The sequence below is a fragment of the Notamacropus eugenii genome, chromosome 5 (genome assembly GCF_028372415.1).
Source record: "Notamacropus eugenii isolate mMacEug1 chromosome 5, mMacEug1.pri_v2, whole genome shotgun sequence".
Taxonomy (NCBI): Eukaryota; Metazoa; Chordata; class Mammalia; order Diprotodontia; family Macropodidae; genus Notamacropus; species Notamacropus eugenii.
This window is the reverse complement of record NC_092876.1, coordinates 52799676-52821198: the sequence shown is the minus strand read 5'-3', so window position 1 is coordinate 52821198 and position 21523 is coordinate 52799676. Positions and strand designations below refer to the sequence as shown.

The 21523-nt window shown below is 37.4% G+C and overlaps 1 protein-coding gene across 9 annotated transcripts in view; it reads right to left on the bottom strand.

Annotated features, from left to right (window-relative positions):
• The window catches only part of PRDM2 (PR/SET domain 2), a 194930-nt gene that overhangs the window by 149365 nt on the left and 24042 nt on the right, over window positions 1-21523 (bottom strand). For 7 of the 9 annotated variants that reach the window (XM_072608934.1, XM_072608928.1, XM_072608933.1 and 4 more), the window contains 2 exons: window positions 7993-8110; window positions 2317-2420 (listed from right to left, as the gene is read on the bottom strand). Coding sequence is in view for 7 of the 9 variants with exons in the window: in XM_072608928.1 (XP_072465029.1) it covers window positions 2317-2420; window positions 7993-8110 (222 nt within the window). In the remaining 2 variants the exon portion in view is untranslated. Of the gene's footprint in view, window positions 1-2316; window positions 2421-7992; window positions 8111-8475; window positions 8495-21523 lie in introns of those variants that run through there. The other 2 variants (XM_072608932.1, XM_072608936.1) reach the window with 2 other exon arrangements.

The window sequence follows — 21523 nt, the reverse complement described above, 5'->3', positions numbered from 1 at the left end:
CTTTGTACAAATTATATCTACATGACTGTATGAACTATTAAACAAGTGTTAATCCTAGCCAAATTACAAAACAATATTTCCAATAATTTCAAAAGCCCTTATTTGAGGAAAAGGAGAGACATTTTGTTCCCGAACTGCCACTTAATACGTCTTGGGATATGATATGATGCAAATGTCATTAATTTAAAGGATGGATGCAAAATATTTGAAATTAGCATAAAGTATAATCATGTATGAGTCTGACAAGATTTTTAAAGTTATTCAAAAAATCTTATTTTAATGCCTAATGGAAATGTTTTTCAATTATTAAGGGAATACACTTTTTAGTATTTAATATACTAATACATTATTTAGTATAAAGCTAATAAAGAATAAACTTGAAAGCTTTCTAAATTATATGTCCGAAATCTGCTGATATCCCGAAAACAAACTGAAAGAGCTAAAGAAATCACAGAATACAGAAATGGAGACATGAAAACTCACACAAAACTCACTCAACTAAACACCTTTAGAGGCATTTTCTTTCCATGTGTGCTAAACTTTATCAAGCCAGATTCTCTCCATCATTTGTATTTAAATTTTTTTAAAAAGGCCTGGTAATTTCCTGACTCTATCCTTTTTTCCTTTTTTGGGGGGGGGGGGAGGGAAGGGGTAGAGAAACAAAGAATAGAGGGAATTTCTCCCAAAATTAAATAATATTTAACATCCAATAAAAATCAGTAAACTCAAAAAGAGAACCTTATTTTAAATTGCTAAGTCAAAATATTACCTACTACAAAATATTTCCAAAATGTTGCTTAATTAACCTCACAGTAACACCTGATACCGATGCACACCCTACTTCTGGCTATTCTCTCCTCTCCAGGTCTATGTGGCCTGTACTGCTGGCCTCATGTTCCCTCCTCCTTTCCATCCTTTCTCACTGCTCCCTTTCTACCTCTTTTACCCACTGATCTTTATTCCGCTCCTAGCCCCAACAAGTGGGTCTTCTCCCCAGTTCAATCTCTAGTCCTCTTTTTTCATTATTTATTTGAACTCTCCTCTGGAGAGCTCATCCACTCCTGCCACTCTGTGTGAAAAGATGCTTTCTTAGCACATTATAAAAGATATAGCACTCCACATGGGAGCCAGAAGACTTGGGTTAAAAAAAAGTCTCTACTCGACAACTGACTAAATTGGTGTCCTTAACATCCTCCCTGAACTTCCACTTCCTCTATAACAAGGAGGTAAATACCTGGACCACCTATTCCAAAGTGGTGGTGCAAAGAAGGTCCTTTATAGCCTATAAAGCACTGTATAACTGCAGGCCATTATTTTTAATGTTATAGGCAGTCAATTCACTGACAGCAAGCATTTATTTAGTGCTGACTATATGACAGGTACTGTGTACTGAGGACACAACCTACTGGACTCATTATAACAGTAATAATATTATGCATATGCAAGTTTATCTACACAGATGTGTGCACATATTGACATGTATAATTCTGTGGTTGTCACTGTTCAGCTGTTTCCAACTTTCCAAAACCCCGTTTGGGGTTTTCTTGGCAAAGACTGGGGGGGGTGTTTGCCATTTCCTTTTCCAGCTCATCGGACAGATGAGGAAACTAAGCAAACAAGGTGAAGTGACTTGTCCCGGGTCACGCAGCTAGTAAGTATCTGAGGCTAGATTTTAACTCCATCTGGCACTCCATCCCCTGCACCACATATATGAAGTATATAAATCCAAACAACTAAACAAACATTTTGTGCAACCTAAGTAAATCGGTATTTTAAATTAAATCAATTTCCCTGTTAAAAAAAATTATAAAGGGAGTAGGAAAAGAAGAACCAGAGCAAAATCTTTTTGAAAAGTATCTGTACATTTTAAACACCTGTAGTGCTAAATGAAAAGAAAAATACCAAAATACCATTTTCTTTGAAATTAAGGAAAGCCTTACATCTTAATTTCTCATAATTTTAGAATTCCTAAAAACTTTTAAATTTGTACCAAATGTTTTTCACAACATCTATACAGTGACAGACCATTTCACAGGAAGTCAAGATCTTACTGCAAAGCCGAACACTGATGTTAGGGTGAAACATAAAACCACAGCTGATACTTCATGCAGAAAAGGACCATGTTTCAGCTTCATGAAGCAAAATAATTCTACGATCTCTTATCTGTGCTCCAAAAAAGAACATTTTGTTTAACATAAACATTCCTAAGTGTATTAAGAAATGTCAAATCTTCAGAAGAAAAAAAAATCAAATGTTAAAAAGGAATCCACACAACTCTTTACTGACAGCTTGGCTCAGAACCAGGTAGATACTCACCTCCCACATGTACACATTGTTCTTCACTTGAGATCTTTTCTTCTTGTCACCAATAAATGGGCCAAACTTTTTCCCTTTTAAAATTGACTTTGTTGCCCAGACACCTATTAAGTAAAATCAGCAACAATATGATTGGTTTACTGGGTTTTTTAAAGAGTAAAAATAAATGCAATTTTCATAAAGTAAAAGAGTAGATCACAAAAGGCTTGCTTAGTTTAAAAAGTAATAATTCATTAACAAAATGGCTCAACAAAAAATGTATGTTATGATAAAGAAAAAAATACAAATATCTTAAGATACCAAAAGTATACATTTTATATCACAAAACTAAATATTATATTTTAATAGAATTATATTTAAGAGCAAATATTAGACAAATTCTTGCCTTAAAATTATTTTAATTCATTTTGAATAATGGTCCAAATTGAATAAGGGGTTCAAATTATTATTAATTTAAAAGAAATATTTTATAGACACCTTAGTATTCACAAATCACCAAATCATCAATTAGAGGAATTTCACTACATAAATTAATGACATTCAATCTTAACGGTCAGGATTATATCATAATCTTTAGTTAGGAATGGGTCATATCGAAAAGCTAAACAAAACCGGATCCACCACTTAAGGGATCTTTTCATAGCTGTGCAACAAACTGGCCAATGCATTCATAAGTTTAGTTTGATCAAAAGTTTAGTTTGAGTTTGTGAAAACAAAATTAAAATCACAAGACAGTATTTTCACAGAGTAACACCTTACCTATCCAGCCCCATCTATCCAAAGCAAAGCAGGAAGGAAGCTTATCCAAAAGACCCTCCCAGGCAACCCAGAAAATGTCAAAGTCCATGCTGTCCTAGAAACAAGTATTTTCCTCCCCAGAGAGGGCCCTTGGGTCCCTCCATCTTCCATGTTATTTCATACAAAACCCTAACTAGCAAATAGAGTTCATTTCAAACCCCCAGCTGATTAAGAGAAGAAGCTTTATTAGTTTTTATTAAACTTACTACAGATAGGGAGACCACCACAGGAATAAACAGTACTAACTAACAGATGCCAGCTTGACTCCACAGGAATGAAAGCACTTGAAATAGCAGAGACAGAACTCAAAATGCGTAACCATATAGAGCCATTTTGTATAGGGGCAAATAGCCTTATATACCTCAATTATCCCTGGGAACATCACTGTACAGTAGTGGAAGTGATGGTGACCCTGAATCATCAAGAGAAAACTAAATTATTTTCAGAATATCCTATTTAAGGATCTAGCACAAAAACACATTTTGCACGATTTCCATGAAAAATAATTTAAATAGAAATAATCTTAGTACTTAAGGAATAAATCCTCAATCAAAATTTGAAGTCAAAGGAGTCAAATTCAAACTCTAGTTCTGTTACCACTGTTAATCACGGGAACTTCTCTTTGGGTCTATATTTTCTCCATAAAACAAGGGTATTACAGTAGATAACATCCCTTTACAACATTAAAAGCTTATGAACCTATGGAATAATTTGAAAAATATTCTATCCAGAATGTCTTATTACTTATTTTCCTGTAATGTTATGGTTTTATTTGTCAAGTATTAATTACAAATGAAATTTAAGGTGAGCTGCCTCATTCTTCCACAAGTTTGCTATATTTTATAGCTGAAACCTTACCATTAAACTATAAATTAACTCTTTGCCTTTCTTAGAAATCAGATAATGCCAAACTTTAAAAAAAACCTCATTCACCACTTAAGACAACTGGTATTCAAACAAAACAACCATGATATCCACCCAAGCTTTACTTAAAGACATTCGATAAGAGAGCACCCAATATACTTTGGGATAGCTCTGTTAGCAAGTTTTGTCTTATCTCATGCTTAAATTTGCCTCTTTGCAGTATCGACCCATGGTTCCTAGCTCTGCTGTCTGCAGTCAAACAGAATAAATGTGATCCCTCTATCATATTAATTTCCTTTACATATTTTATCAACTAATCAAACACTGATTTAATTATCTATAATATGCTGGGTGCTCTTGGAAGACAGCTATCATGTCATGTTCCCATCCTTCCACCCTCCCCACTCCCAAGATTTATCAAGTCAAACACCTTTGATTCTTTCAAAGAATCCTCATACCTCATGAACTGTACATCCTACACCTTCCTGATGCCAGCCTTTCCTTGGACATGCTCCAACTTAAAATTTAACACCCAGAACAAAAAAACATACTCTCAATGTAGTCTGACTATGGCACAGTACACCAGGGCTATACTATAATCTCCTTATTCTTGGAAGTTGTGCTACAGTATAATCTCCCTATTCTTGGAAGTTATAATTCTCAATGCAGTTCAAGATCAAATAAGCTTTTTTGGTTTCCATACCACACTGCTGACTCACATTAAGCTTATGGTCCACTGAAGATATCCTAAATAGCCATGAAAAGGTAGTTTGGTTTTGATTTGTTTTTAACCCAAGAGGTAAGACTTTATATTTATCTCCAGAGTTTATCTCATTGGATCAAGTCTTTTGAGATCTCTTTCGTTCCTGTCTCTAAACAACTATTCATTCAAAAAGTATTAAGCGTCCACTATCAGGCTTTACCCTAAGCAATGGAAATATGAAGATAAAAACAAAACAGTCTTTGACCTGAAAAAGACTACATTTTACTGGGGGAAACCAGAAGTACGTACATATAAATACAAAACACATACAATCATTTCAGAGGAAGGAACCAGCAACTGGAGGAAATGTTTTGTGTAGGAGGTGGTACCTCACTTGAGCTTTGAAAAGAGCAAGAAATGTATTCTCAGTGGTGGAGGTGAGGCAAGAAAGTATTTCAGTCCTGGGGGACAGCCCACACAAAAGTCTAGAGGCAGGTGATGAGATGTGCTTTAGGCACGGGCCTAGAAAAGATGATCTGAACTGTCTTCTATCTCTACTATTTGAGGGTTCTTTGACTTGGCCAAGATCATAGGACAAGGTCAGGATAGAGAGGAAGGGTCCAGGACCCTAGCCTGGTTCACGCTATTTAAGCTGTAAACTGACACTTCACAATCTGTGTCCACAGTGATGGATTCACATGTACATAGTAATGATTCGTTATATTATACTCAGATAAAAAGTGCAAGAGAACACATTTTCATATCATTTGGGGCGAGCTGGAATATACCCTCTTCTTAAGGTCCCTCCTCCCATTCCGCTTCTGATATTTGTCTAAATTTTATATGTCAACCCCATGGTCCCAAATCAAACATATTTCAATCTGACTTGCTCTTGCTAATGTTTAATGTTGTGTTGTTGTTGTGTTTGTCTTTCATTCTCAAAGAGGACCAAGACATCAGGATTATGACATGACTTGCAGCTGACTTTGATTTGAGTGAGGGAGGGCTGTGCAAGGTCACCAGCCTCACTTTCTTCTCCTGAGCCATCTGGGTCCAGTGGCATGATATTCATTAGGATGACTGGAAATGGCCCAGGAGGCAATGTGAGACTCTGGCCCTTTCAGGCTTAGGTCATATCACAATCTTACTTTGAGTGAGATACACCCAGTCAATGTATAGGCTTCTTTAAGTTACTCAAAGGATGGCCCCTTTAGTAAAAAAAAAAATCAAACTGGGAGGGGAAGGGGAAGACCCTCAGGGTTACGGGGTAAAAAAGAAACAATTACTATTTAGGTCAAAAGAATCTAGATAAAGGATAATTGGGGTTTCATAGGCTATCTTTATAGAAAGTCAGACCTGAAGGAATAGGAAGTTCTCAAGAACAAAATTCTGAAGTCACAAAGAGGGAACAACTAAGAGGATGTTGCCTAAAGAGTCATAAATGGATATGAAGGAAGCTTGCCAACCAATTCAGATTTTAAAAAGAAGATGGAAACAAAGGCAAGAAACTGAGTATGGATACCATACTGTGACATAGTGTGACAAGACTAGTGTCTGGAGTGTCTAAGCTCGGGGTATGCTGAGACTAGAGAGGAAGGCAAGGGGAAATATGAGCTGTGTCATGTTTTTTGTTTTTTTAGCTTTGTTGGGGATGAGGATCCAAGAAGGGATCAGCACATTCTGGGGAGGGTGGGGTCACTGACATCGAAGAGGGCCCACCCAAAGGTGGGCCACTGGGCCCTCACCACATATTTCTTGAGTGTTGCAAGGATAACTTGCTGAGCTATGTGCACTCTGATTTCTGAAAGACTATAGGTAACATGAGAGGTATAGCTGGTCTGAGAAGGGGCACTCTCCCAATTTTGAGAAAAAGGAAGCAAATGGAATCTGTAAAACATTGGCCAAGAGGTTTGACTTTGGTTCCTGTGGGGAACTTCTAGAACATATACAAATGTTAAATTTTTATCGATATCTTTTTTATATAATCTTAATTTCCTCCTTCACCCTGTCTCACACAAAAAGAGCCTTACTCCTGGTTACCAGGGTCAACCACTCTACATGTACAAGTGATCTCATTCTATACCATCTCCTCCAGTAGACTGCCTCCCACCCATCTCCACTTATCTTCAATCTCTTTCAGTTTCCTGGCTCATCCTCTACTGCCTACAAACATGTCTATGTCTCTCCCATCTTTTAAAAACCCTCACACTTGATCTATCCTTCCCCACAGCTCTGGGCCAGGACAGAATCCTTCGGGACAACACTAGAAACTACTTCCAACACTAACCAAGACTACTGGTTGAATTCACCTACTAGTCTTACCAACCCACTTACCTCTCTATCTTATCGGGAGAATCAACTATTTTGTTGGAATTCAGGAATTCCTGAGACCTGTTGAATTCCTAATAAGTTTCTAATTAAACTAGTTTTCTTATCTCTTCAGAAATACCTACCCCACCTAAATTACAGGATTATTATGAGGGTAGTTATGATATTTATGAGTAATACTTATGATAGTACAGTGAAAATCATAAAAGGAATGGGCTATCATTACCATTTTACATTCAAAGAAAAACTTTTAAAGCACTTTGACATAATCTTATTTGGACAACAACAGGTCTCTTCATAAGCACTGCTTAATAGTCATTTTGGGGGCCCTCCTGGCTCAGAGTGAATGAAAATAGTAACTATTTCTCTTTGGGCCAGCAATGCTGAGGGTCTTCCCCCCTCAGTTTGATTTTTTTTTTTTTATTAAAAGGGCCATCTCTTGACTCACTTCTTAAAGAGGCACATTATTGAATAGGATGGGAAATGCCTCACTCAAAATGGAAACTTGAAAAGACCTTAGTTTAAAAGGGCTAAGGTCTCCCACTGCATCCTGGGTCATCTCCAGTCATCCTGATGAATATGTGGTCACTTTACACAGTTGGCTCTGGAGGAGAAAGTCTATACAACCGTCCCTCACTCAAATCAAAGTCAATTGCAAGTAACATCACCATTCTCCCTGATATCATGGTCCTCTTTGAGAACAAAGGACAAACCACAACCACACAATTTTAAGGCAGCAACTACTCTGTTTATTTTCTTTTTATATAACTTTTTAAAGTTTCCTACCTCATTTTAATTCATTTTCAACCTGAGATGTAGATTGCAAAACTCATAACCACTGTTCCAGCTATTCAAGTCAAAGAATAAAAAGGTAGATAATTCCCTTACTTTAAAAATCTAAAAAATTAGATAGTATTCCAAGATTATTTTTTTCTTTTTGCTAAACTCTTTGTCTAATGCTTCTCCCTGACTTTGACACTCACCAATCCGTGTCTTGTCAACAGCAGATGGAAAAAGCCTCACTTCCTCAGGAAGCCCTCTAAACACATGTTCAGGTACATCAGCCAGGGTTTCCGGGGCTTCCAAACACTCAAGAGTGTTCTACAAAGCAAAACAACAGAAAGATCGTATCAGAAGAAAAAAAAAACCAGTTTAACCTATTCAACTTTGATTAAGTAGAAAGTAAAAAAAAGAAAGAAAACTCTGAAGCAGGCACCTCAAGTAAAATATGCTGGAAGGTACTCAAATAATTGTTTCGTTATTTCCTGCTATTTGTTTATGGGTCTCCAAATAGTCAACAAAAGAGCTTTAATAATTCAATCCTGGCTTTTTACTGTATCTTATTCTTATTTTTATCATATCTTAATCTTATTCTGTAGCACGGTGCCTGATACATTACAGGTGTTTAACAAATGGTAGTTGTTTAAATAGCCTATTTTATCAAACTACCTTTAATGTCCACTTACCCCAACAGCTAAATATTCAAAGGTTCACTTTTAATCACATGACTCAGTAGCTTATGTCACACTTTAAAAATGGAAAGAAAAAAAACATTTTAGTCTAACATATACCTGAAAGACATTATGATGTAAGTAACTAAAGGCCACATCAATACCCAATTATACTAAATTTTTCCATAATATAGAGATGTAATCTAGCTATCATGGATAGAAAACAGTCCTCTAAACCAGGAAGACCTGGGTTCATGTCTCTCTCTCTCTGATTTATACTGGCTGTCACCACAGGCAAGTGACAACTTCTCCGTGTCCCCGGTCAAAAAGCATTTACTAAGCACTTACTATGTGCCAGAAACTATGCTAAGCACTGAGGACGCAAAGAAAGGCAGTCGTCCTTGTCCCCAAGTTCACCTTCTAGTGGTGGAGAAAACCAAAAGTGATGAAATCCACATAGAATATGGACAGAAGAGGTGGAAAGGAATCTCAGGGGAAAGGCAATAGCTGCTAAGGGGAAAGGAGAGGGGAACTAGGCAAGGATTCCTGAAGAACATAGGATTTGGGCTGGATCTTAAAGGAAGCCAAGGGAAGTGAAGAGGTAGAGAAGAAAGGCCTTGTATTCCGGGCATTTGGGCCCGTCACAGTGCACAGGCATGCAAACATGATGCAGATCATTTGTGTGAGGTAAAGCAAAGAGCCACTGGAGCTCAATCATAGAGGGTGTTATAAGAGGACCGGAAAGGCAGAAAGGGACCACATTATGACAAGCACTCAAGTCAAACAGAGGACTTTCTATCTGATCTTGGAACTACCAAGTGAGTAAGAGTATAACATGGGCAGACCTGTACTTAGGGAAAATCATTCTGGCAGCTGAGGGAAAGATGGATTAATGTTGGGAGAAAGGAGGCAAGAAAACCATGGCAACGGTCCAGTTAAGAAGTATTAAGAACCTGAATTAGGTTGGTGGCGATGTGAGTAGAGAAATGGAGAAGCACCCAAGGGATAGTGTTGAAAGTTGAAATGAAAATATTTAGAAAACGGATTGTATACGTGGGATGAATGAGAAGACAAGGATGACTCTGAAACTGCAAGACTAGGTGATCGGGAGGACGATCGTACCCTCAACAGTAACAGGGCAGTTCAGAAGGAGTGGGGCAGAGATAATGAAGAACACTATTTTGGACATGTTGCCCTTGAAATGTCCACAATGCATTCCAGTTAAAGATGACCAAGACAACTGGTGATTAAGGAATGGAACTTAGGAGAATGCTAGGCACTAACATTATATATCTGGGAACCATTTGCACAGATAGGACAAAGTTGCTGATCTGCATTAATGAAGGGAATTTCCTCGTTGAAAAACACAAAAATGAAATTATATGTTGAGTCAAAATAAAATAAAAATCACACTAAAATACATCCACCACTACCACTCCCCACTATTCCTATTCACTACCACTCCTACCCCCGCAACACACATACCCTGATCACAGGTTTAGATATAAAAAAGCAACCTTTAATTTACAAATAAGAAAAATCAGGCCTACAGGGCTTAACTGACTTGCATAAGGGTGCAGAAGTAGAAGATCAAAATCAACTCTAGGTCTTTGGACTGCAAATCTCTAACTCTCCACTGTGCAACACTGTTTCTCAAAATGAGATTGAATTCTTTTATGATGATAGTAATTTACAGGATTGCATAAAGTGAGGGTATTTCCTCCATTAATAATGATTTCAATTTCTCCATACCCCAGTTTCTGAGTTGCTGTGATTCAAAAAGTTAGTTACCTGGTTGCCATGTGCATGTAAAGTCACAACAAATGAAAAATTAGTATTATAAAATTACCAATCAAATTGTGCAAGGCATTAATTCAGGGCATTAAAAACAGAGATGGAACAAAAGCTTAAAAAGAACAACTTCAATTCACTGACAGAAAATTGTAAGGGGGAAAAAGTATTTCTCTAGCTCCTTCTGTAGGCTGGGCAACAATGAGATGCCTTTTTATTTAATCATTTAATAATAAAATAATTTTAAATGAAAAGGGAAAATCAATCAGGCACTGCAGCTATCTCAAAACTGTATGTCTGCTGCCACTGCACGACAAAAGAAAAGCATCAGTCAAGGATTTCCAAAGGAACCAAGGTCTAGTTAGACTAACTGACCCCCATGTCACAATGAACAACCCTGAGTATCCCACCTGAATGTTTCTTCTTGGCCTGGAGGGAACATCTTCTGAAGAAAGGCCACTCAATTCCCATGTCTAGCTAGCAAACTTAGAAGTGGCCCAGCAAGATGCTACCATTAACAGACCATCCCCCCATCTCAGCTTAGAAATACATATCACCACAAATTTTGCAACCAGGTAACTAACTTTTTGAGTCACAGCAACTCAGAAACTGGGGTATGGAGAAAGTGAAATCATTATTAACAGAGGAAATACCCTCACTTTACTAAATCATGGGTACTTGAAGTAAACATATGCCAAGAACAGGAAATTCTCTCAATAAGAAAAATCTGAGCATTCAAACTTGTATCTACCAAGAGGTCATTTCAAAGAAAAAAAATTCAAAACAAAATTTTATTTAAACTACAAAAGCCAAATCATTAGACACAATGTCTCATTGGCAACATCCTACCTAGCTGGAAAAGCATGAGATGGTTTTCTATGCAGGGATCAAATTATGGTACTTCATAATGGAATGCAGTTCTTTGACTACCTGTATCAGCACCACACAAACTTAGCTAGGTCCAAATCTGTTAGGAGCAGCTACATGGTACAGAGGATAGAGCAGCAGGCCTGGAGTCAGAAAGACTCGTCTTTGTGAGTTCAGATCTGGACTCACACTTCCCAGCTGTGCGAGCCTGAGCACAGCGCTTCACCCTGTGTGCCTCAGGTTCTTCATCTATGACAAACGAGCTGGAGAAGGAAATGGCAAACCACTCCATCTTTGCCAAGGAAACACCAAATGGGGTCACAAAGAGTCAGACACAACTGAAATGACTCAAAAACAACAACAAAATCTGTTAAACCATGGAATTTTTGAGCTGGAAATGATTTCAGAAATTGCCTCGTTCACCCCACACACCTTCATTTTACAGACGAGAAGAAAGCTAAGTTCCACAGATTAAAAGATGACATCCTAAGCACAGCAAGGTAAATTGAGGAATAGAACCCAGCTCCACTAACTTGCCTTACATCATAAATTAAACTCCCTTCTCCTCTATCAAAGGGCATGTTCAATGCTCAAACTATGTGAGTTACCCATCTTGGTCCCAATTTCAGAAGCTGTACACTCTCCAGGCTGAGACCACTTAGCTAAAAAAGGAAGAGATCCCTGGCTAGTTCCCATGACTGGAAAGGAGAATAAAGAGAACAGCTCACATTTTCAAGTCTGCAAAGTGCTTTATACAAATGATTTCGTCTAAGAAGCTCAATATTAAAATAACCAGGAGAAAGGCAAGTTCAAACAACTAAGGTTCCCACACCCAGTAAACTGGCCAAGCTGAACCAAAAGAGAAACAGTCACTACTGAATAGTCTACGGGAAGACGTGCACTTATACACTGTTGGTAGATCTGTCAATTGTATCAGTCTTTCTGGGAAATATGCAATTATGCAGGAAAAGAGACAGTTGTTTTCGCTCTTCCACACAGCAATAATCCCATTACTATATATATAGCCCAAGGAGGTCAAATACCTAAAGAAAATGTCAATACATAGCTCAAAATATTCATAGCAGCACTTTTTGCTGGGGGTGGAGGGGAAATTCATCATTTAGGAAAGGCTGCAGGTATTTCAGTATCTAAACAAAACAGTTTATTATTATATACTGTCAGAAATTTAAAATATATAGAATTCATAAAAACATAGATCTGTATTAAATAATGCATACGTACACCAAAATAACATAAAAAATAATAAAACTACTAATAATAATAATAAAATAAAAAAATAAGATATAAAGAAGTCAAATTGTGAGTGCTTTTTTTTAAATTCTGACCTTAACACCAAAGAAAATAGGCATTTCTGTAGATCAGAAAAGGAGGGGTATTCATGAAACTGGAGTTCTCCACTGTGTATGGGGGTGGCTTTCTTTCCAAATACACAACAAATTCAGCATGAAACTTTCAAAGCTATCTTGCCTGTATATAATTCCTTCTGACCTTCCCTCTCTGTCTTCTGTGCATTTTCCAAAATGCATGACCCTCTTCTTTCCTTTTTTGGAGGGAAGAAGTTTGTGAGGGTTGGGGAACACTACTATATACCAACCTTCCCTTTCTACCTGCAAACTTGGGGGTGGGAGAGGACAGCATTTATTTTTAATTCCTCTCTCTCATACCTCCAATTCAAAAAATAAGAAAATAAAATCTTTATAACAAATAGGCAGTGTCAAGCAAAACCAATTTCAATATAGGCCATATCAGAAAATATGTGTCTCAGCGTGCACAAAGAATCCATTACCTATGCCAGAAGCTGGATAGCATTTTTCATCACTATTTCTCTAGAATCATGGACTGGCTATTGTGTAGAAATGAGTTCTGAAGTCTTTCAAAATTGGTTTTATTAAACATTATTATATAACTTGTTCTACTAACTTCATTCTGTATCAGCTTATACAGATCTTCCCAGGTTTCTCTGAAACCTTCCATTTTCTCCCCTCTTCCAAACTTTCCTATTACTATCAAGACTACCACCGTCCTCCAAGTCAGCCAGGTCAAGGGTGGGGAACCGGCCTGACCCCGGGTGCTAAACCTCCATTCTGCAAGAAGCCTTTTCCAGGCATCCCAGTGTTCCTTTCCTGTGAGACCACCTCCAAATTATCCTGCATATAGCTTGTTTCTGTTCTGGACAGACACTCTGAGGGTCTCCCCCTCCCAGACCGATTCCTTTGTGAAGACAAACTAGGCCATCTGCTGCCTCTATTCTTGGTGTTAAGGCCTTAGCTTAAAAAGGCCAAGGTCCCCCACAGCACCTGGGGCTGTCACCTATGTCTCGCCACTGGATCCAGACGGCTTCAGACAAGAGTAAGGCTGGTGATTCTGCACAGCTCTGCCTCAGTTAAATCCAATTCACTTGCAAATCAAAGACATCTTACTGATGTCACCCGTCCTCTTCGAGAAGGAGGTGAACAACAAACAGTATAGCTTGTTTATATGCACAGCTGTTTAAATGTTGTCTCACTGTCTAATCCTTGAGAACAGAGGCTATTTTTTGCCTTCCTCTGTATCCCTGGTGTTATTAACAAATGCCCGGCACACAGTAAGTCTTAATAAATTCTAGCTGACAATAATATTCCATTACATAATTTACTTTAGCAATTTCCCAATCAATGACTGTCCTCTTAGTTTCCAGCTCTTTGCTACTACAGAAGGAGCTGCAGTACATATTTTTGTACATTCTTTTCTTCTTTCTAAAACAATTTCTCTTGTCTAGTATAGCTTAGCCACTTTGGAGGTATAGTTTCAAAATAATTTCCAAATTGGTTAGACCAATCCACAATTCCATCAACAGTGCACTAGTGTGCCCTTTTCTTACAGCCTCTCCAAAAATTTTAATTTCCTTTTCTGTCCTCTTCACCAATGTGATGGGTGTGAGAATGAAACCTGAAAGTTGCTTCAACTCATCATTCTCTAATAGTGATTTTGAGCATTTTTTCCATGTCTGATAGCTTGGATTTTTCCTTCTTAGAAAATTAATTGTTCATTATCCTTTGAATATTTATTTATCTAGAATGGAATGGTTCTTGTTCTTATAAATTTGAATCTATTCCTATAAGGAATATAAGGAATCTGTAAGATTTTGGAAATAAGAACTATCAGAAAAATTCCCAACTTCACTACTTTCCTTTTCATTTTAATGGCAGTGGTTTTGTTAATGCAATTAACTTTTAAAATTTTATGTGATCAAAATATTCTATTTTATGTTCTGTAATCCCTTCTGTTCCTTCTTTGGCCATGAATGCCCTCTAGTTCATAGATCCAAAAGGTAATTTCTTCTATGCTCCTCTAATCTGTTCATAATATCATCCTTTACAATTAAGTCATGTATCCATATGAAACTTAAAATTAGTATATAGTGTAAAATGTTGGTCTATGCCTAATTTCTGGCAGATTATTTTCCAGTCTTCCAAGCATTCTCATTAAATAGTAAATTCTTTCCCTAGGAGCTGGTATCTTTGAGCTTATTACACAGTATATTACTGAGGGGAAAGGGGGCTGCATCCATATATTGTGTACAATTTGCAGTGGGTAGTCAGTGGGGCAAGAATCAAATTAAAATATAATTGGGAAATATTTAGCAAAATACATAAAAAAATATTATGCCACAGATAATGTTTTATGTGGTTTTCTAAGTCACTATTCAGCCCAAGGATCCATTTCTATTTGAGTTTGATATCACTCGTATCAAATAATCTCTTCCACTTATCAACCTCTTTTTTAAGCAGGATTAAATCATTTTAGTGATTATTGCTTTGCAGTACCATGTGAGATCTGATTCTGCTAGGCACCCTTCTTTCCTATTTTTTGTTCTTCCATTCTGTCCCATGAAATGAATTTTGTTATGATTTTTCTAACCCTGTAAAATGATCCTGTGATAGTTTAATTTGTATGGCACTGAACAAATAAATTATTTTAGGCAGCACCGCCATTTTTATTATGTTTGCTCAGCATAGTCATGAGTAATTAATATTTCTTCACTTACTTAGGTCTATATTTCTCTAACACACATGGTTTATAGTTGCATTCATATAGTTTTCATGGGTGTCCTGGTAGGCAGATTCCTAAGTACCTTATATATGCCATAGCTATTTTGAATGGAATTTCTCCTTTAATCCCCTCCTGCATGATTTTGTTGGTAATACAGAGAATGTCCACTTAATAATAATAGCAAGCATTTACATTACATTCTTTAACATACTGTCTCAATTTGGTCCTCATAGCAGCCATTATCATCCTGGGCCCAGAGAGACTAAATGACTTGTCCAGAGTCACCAATTCTGTGTCTGAGGCAGGATTTGAACTCAAGTCTCCCTGACTTCCAATCCAACTCTATCTACTGTGCCAATTAGCTGCTTCTTATGTTATTTCAATTAATTTGGGGGTTGACTCTTTACAATGTTCTATATAGATCATCATACCATTTTCTTCTTCGCTTATCCCCGCAGTATCTTTTTCCTGTCGATCTGCTATAAACCAGCTATTATCTCTTGATCATTTATCCAAGGGTAAATGGCTCGCCATTACGTATCTGTGTTTGTTTCGTACTTGTACTGGAGATCTGATCCTTCCCAGAGGCATGTTATTAACAAAGTTGTGTTTCCCCCTCAATCACCATCTTAAAGAAAATATTTTTTAAAGAAAGGAAATGAGGTGGAGGGTAAGAGGAGGAGGAGAAATACGAACACCATACTGCTATGACTTGTACAGTTCTGGGGTAACTGACAGGCTCGGGCCCTATCTAGGAACAAACAAGTCACCAACAATGACCATAATTATCCAGTATATAAAATGACTTTGGCTGTGTAACCTACAACAGATGTGACTTGTATAGCAAAAACCTATTAATTATCAAATAGGCAAACCTTCTCCAACAGCTCATTAATCCTTCCATAAAGTAGTCATATTCTGAAAACTTATTAACCAAAAAAACACTTCTCATCAAATATGTTGACAAGCTAATTATGCTGCTCACCCCAAACTCCCAAACCCATAGCAGGCCTGAGTAATCAATCAGTCAGCAGGAACATCATTAGATTTCATTTAAAAGTCAAAATGTGGGCTAATGACCCTTCCTTTGAGGTGCATAGGAGTTCAAGTCTAGAGTTAACTAAATGGTAGCAACTCTGCATCTGAGAAATCCCAATTCCAAAGAAATGGGAGGGCCAGTCCCTATCCCCTATAATTCATAATATTAAAAAAACCCAAAACAATAATAAGTAACAATTTCCCTGAAAAAAACACTGACCTCTCATATTGTTCTTACCACATATCAAATTAAACCATTTGGAACTATACCCCAAAAGTTACTAACCTGCACATACCCTTTGATCCAGCTATACCAGTACTAAAACAATACCCAGAAAGAGATAAAAGGAAAAGGAAAAGGACCTATATGTTCAAAAATGCTAACTGGGGAATACCTAAAGATATTGTGGTATATGAATGAAATGGAATATTATTGAAACATAAGAAAGGAAAAGGTGGATTCAGAGAAACCTGGGAAGATCAGTATGAACTGATGCAGAATGAAGGAACAGAACCAAGAAAATAATGTATACAATGACTACAGTATTTTAAAGAAAAACAACTCTGAATATGAACGTCCTGATAACGAGGGAGACGGATGAATCGCAGGTACAGAACGAGACACTTCCACACATGGTCAATGCGTGATACTAGCTACAACGGAAGGAGGTTTGGTTTGGTTTTATTTTGTTTTAATGTTATTTGCTGACTAGTGAAAGTGATGCCTCCAAAGAGGGAAAGTGTCCTTAAGGCAATTTTTAAATGCATGGAAAAAGACAGAAAGATATTCAAAGGAAACAAAGGGAAGAACAACTTTGAACTATATTACTGAATTTATACTTAAAAAAAACAAGATGTAGGCAATTTGCAGTTCTATATATCAGCCTCATTTTCTGTTTTTTGCATACAGAAATGTTTATATTTGTTAAGTTCAGAGTAATAAAACATCTATAAATGCAAAAAGCTTGCCTTAAAATCAGTCTCCAGTTGCTTACTTTATCTGTATCTTTAAGAAGACTGGAAACTCAAGTACAGATACTGAGACTTCTAATTATTTTATCCTCCACCATATAAGCAGGCACACAGAAGCCCTAAAAAAATGCTTGTAAAAATTAATTGTTGAACTGAATATACTATATGTTCACTGTTCTCAACACTCTTCTAAAAGTGGTAGCTTCTAAAACATTACTAAAATAATCCACTTTAAACATGCACTATTCACCATTCTAATAAATAAATTTTTTCTACACAGAAAAGTCAAAGTCAGAAAAGTTCCCTCAAACCATCAAAAAAAAAAATCAAGAAATCTTACTATAAAAGTTATCGAAAATATTTAAACTTTTTTTCAAATACTTGGTCATTACCTTGTTTGAGGACAGTCTAAATATAATCACAAGAGAGAGTGAGGTAGTTCAGTGGATAGAGAACTGGACATGGAAGTCAGGAAGCTTCCAAATCATGCCTTGGATTCATACATATTTAGCTGTGTAACCGTGGGCAAATCACTTATCCTCTGTTTGCCTCAGTTTCCTCTTTTGTAAAATTCTCAGGGTTGTTGTGAGGATCAAATGAGTTCACATTTTTATCTATGTGGCTACTTCCTTTTCCTCAGCTGGTTCAAAGAGTATGCACAATTTAGGAGCTTTGGGGGCATACTTCTAAATACTTTAATTTGGTATGTGGTATTGTGAAGTCAGTGCATTTCAAATTTGAAAGCACTACTGAAATGCCAGCTATCACTACCACTGCTAATTCATATGGCAGTCCTGTTCCAGTGCCTAAATCATGGGGATGGAAAAATATTTCTCAAAGGCTAGACCTGGGCAGTATTACCAAGATGTATAAATTGGAAGAGAGTTCCCATACAGACTTTTTTAAATCACAATTTACTAAGAGACTATGAAAAGCTGGAAGTGGCCACATGGACATAATCACACGTCTTGGAAATACTGAAGTTGATTGGTTGTTGTCCTTTGTTCTCGAAGACGACCAAAATGACATCACTACGCTAGAGTCAAGTTTCAATGTGTCTAACTGTGACTGATCAGACCAATACAAGCTTGGAATGCTCTACCACAGGTTGGCCACAGATAGTGCATGTGATCATTTGGGGTGGATTCTCTAAATTTGTGCAACTTGCCTTTCTTCTGGGCTGTTTCAATCCTACTTTGCTCAGAGAGCACAGCCCCTACACTGAGGTGGGCACACCATGCAGGGCGGTCCTGGGCCAGTGTCTTCCAAGTCACACAATCAATTCCAAAGTTCTTAAGAGAAACCTGGAGAGTGTCCTTGTATCGCTTCTTCTGACCACCATGTGATCACCTGCCCCATGCAAGTTCTCCATAAAAGTCTTTTGGGAAAGCATACATTTTCCATTCAAACAATGTGGCCAGCCCATTGGAGTTGCTCTTTCTGAAGCAGAATTTGAATCCGTGGCAGTTTAGTTCAAGTAAGGACCACAGTGTCTGGTACCTTATCCTGCCAGGGGATCTTCAGTTCAAATGGAAGCGATTCAGTTTCCTGGCATGAAACTGATTCATATATATTTAGTTGTGTCTACATTTCACAGGCATACAACGAGGTCAGCACAATGGCTCTGTAGACCTTCAGTTTGGTAGTCAGTCTAATACCTCTTCTCTCCCATAATTTCCTTTGGAAAGTATGAGCTAGCTCTGGCAAAGCATGCATCAACCTCATTATCGATGTGTACACTACCAAGGTAAGTAAACATCCACAGAATTCAAAACTTCTCCATTTGCTACAACCAATGGTTCCATGTACGGATGGTGTATGAAGCATCTGTTTTCTTGGTGTTAACTGTTAGGTCAAAATGAGCACAAGCAGTAGAGAACTGATCCATAATTTGCTGCATCTCAGCTTCCGAGACTGCACTGAATGCACAATCATCTGCAAACACAAAATCATGCACCTACACTCCCTCCACTTTAGTCTGGGCTTGTATCCTTTTCAAGTTGAAGAATTTGCCATCAGTGCAGTAACTGACCTTGATGCTGTGTTATTCCTCATTTAAAGTATTTGACAATACAGTTGAAAACATCATGCTAAAAAGCATGGGAGCAAGCACACAGCAACCACACAAGCTGTGTGCTTGCTCCCATGCTTTTTAGCATGATGTTTACTCCACTGGTGGCTGGGAAAGCAGGAGAGCATCATTCCTCATCCAGAAACTGGTAAGTAATAAAGGTAAGAACAGCCTTACTTGATTCCTTTTTTAAGTGTTTTATGTCACCTGACTGACCTTTAAAAAAAGATGTATAATTGGAAAATAAGATTCCTTAAACAGTAAGCTAGCCTCTAGCCAATCACTAAACAGTGTTTTCAAACTTTTATTCTAAAAACTTGTATACGTGTCTACACACGTAGATGTATATGAATATATAAACAATATTCTGGGTTTGAGCTCATGTCCTGCATTCTATATTTTGTGCAGATATACATACAAACACATGCGCACACATGCACACACCTGCACACACAAGCACAAATGTACACAAATATGTCTATTCCTAAATATAGTAAATTGAGAATGGTTTACATACTGCAAAAAAAAATCCATTACAATTAAAGCAAATGTTCTTAATTATTTTCATAAATAACCTTGCTTATGTATAATTTAACTTAGATATAATGCAAAGAAATTGGATGGTCTTTAACTAACCAATTTAAGTATAAAATATTAAGAGGGAATGAGAATATTAGATTTTAAAAAGAAATCCCACAACCCCTTCTCTCCAAGGTGGTGTGCTTTTGTTTTGGGGTTTTTTTGGGGGGAGGGATTTGAGCCTCTAGTTTCATTAAATGATAAACTGATTCTCTCTGTTACAAAGAGTGGGGGGAAAAAAACTGGGAAGAATCGTATTATCTAGCACTTAAAACTAGGAAAAATTAAGACCTTGCTATGAAAACTAGTGCAAGAAAACCAAAATTAGAATATACCAGGTATCCCAAAAGTCCTAATGCATTTTAAAGCCACTGAAGTCACATCAGAGGCAGCTAGATAGGACAATAGATAAGAATACTGGAGTTGGAGTCAGGAAGACCTAAGTACAAATCTCATTTCAGACACTTATTATGTGACCCTGAGCTAGTCACGTAACAGATTTGTCTCAGCTTCCTCATATGTAAAATGAGGAAAATAACAGTGCTTACCTCCCAGGGCTTTTATGAGGATCAAATGTGATAATATTTATAAAGAGCTTAGCACAGTGCCTGGCACATAGTCAGTGCTATACCCTTCCCTTTGCCATGAGTGTATATCAGCAGTATTTTAAGTCAATGTCATTTATATTGGGATTTCAAGAGAAAAGAAATTGAAAAATGATCAACCAACCAACCAACATCCATTTATAAGCATATATACGTGTTGGGTAACTCAACTTGCTGAGTCAGAAAAACTGAAGTCTGAAACCTGCCTCATTAGCTGCTGTGTAATACTGGCCAAGTTACTTAATCTCTCTTGACAACAGTTTAGTTATCAGTAAAATAGGGGTAATAATAGCCCTTCTCCACTGTGAGAACCAAATGGGTAACACTGATACAATGCTTTGCAAACATTCAAGTGCTAAATAAAATCTATCTGTGATAAGGAGGAGGAGGAGGAGGAGGAGAAACATGTGCCAGGCCCTATGTTCTGTGCTATACTGAGATGCAACAGTGGCTGCCCTACAGAGCTTACAATCTTTTATGGGAGAAAATGCATATATCTCTTAAGTATATGCAAGAGAAATACTAGGCATGCTAGAGTATTAGAAGCTGGAAGTGCTGGACAAGGAGTATGGTGGAGAATGAGATCAGTCTCAAAGAAGACAGGGCCTCGTAAGGCTGAAGGGAAAAGAGAATGCATTCCAGGATCAGTCAAGGGACAAGCACAGTGACAGGAATAAACTTCCCAAGGCCAGTTCGACAGGATCATAAAGGGGGTATGATGGAGAGCAATGTATATATAGGTTGGGACCGGGCTATGAAGAGCATTCCATGCTAATAAAGAAGTTCTTTTTATGATTCTGGAGTTTACTGAGCAGAGGAAATATGCTTTAGGAATGAACCCAGGTGACTAGAAAAATGATGATGCCCTTGGCAAAATATAGGGAAGTAACATGCAACTTCTGTTTGGGACATAATGAATCTGAGGTCTCTGAGAAGGGAATGGTTTTTATATAAGCAGTCTATGGTTCGAAGAGCAAGAAGCAGGTAACATTAACCATAGGAGATGCAGTACCTTTTGACAAGGGCTCACCCTAGCAAGGGTCCTATGGAGGGCAAAGGCTAAATCTTTTCTCCAAGGGAGATGGAC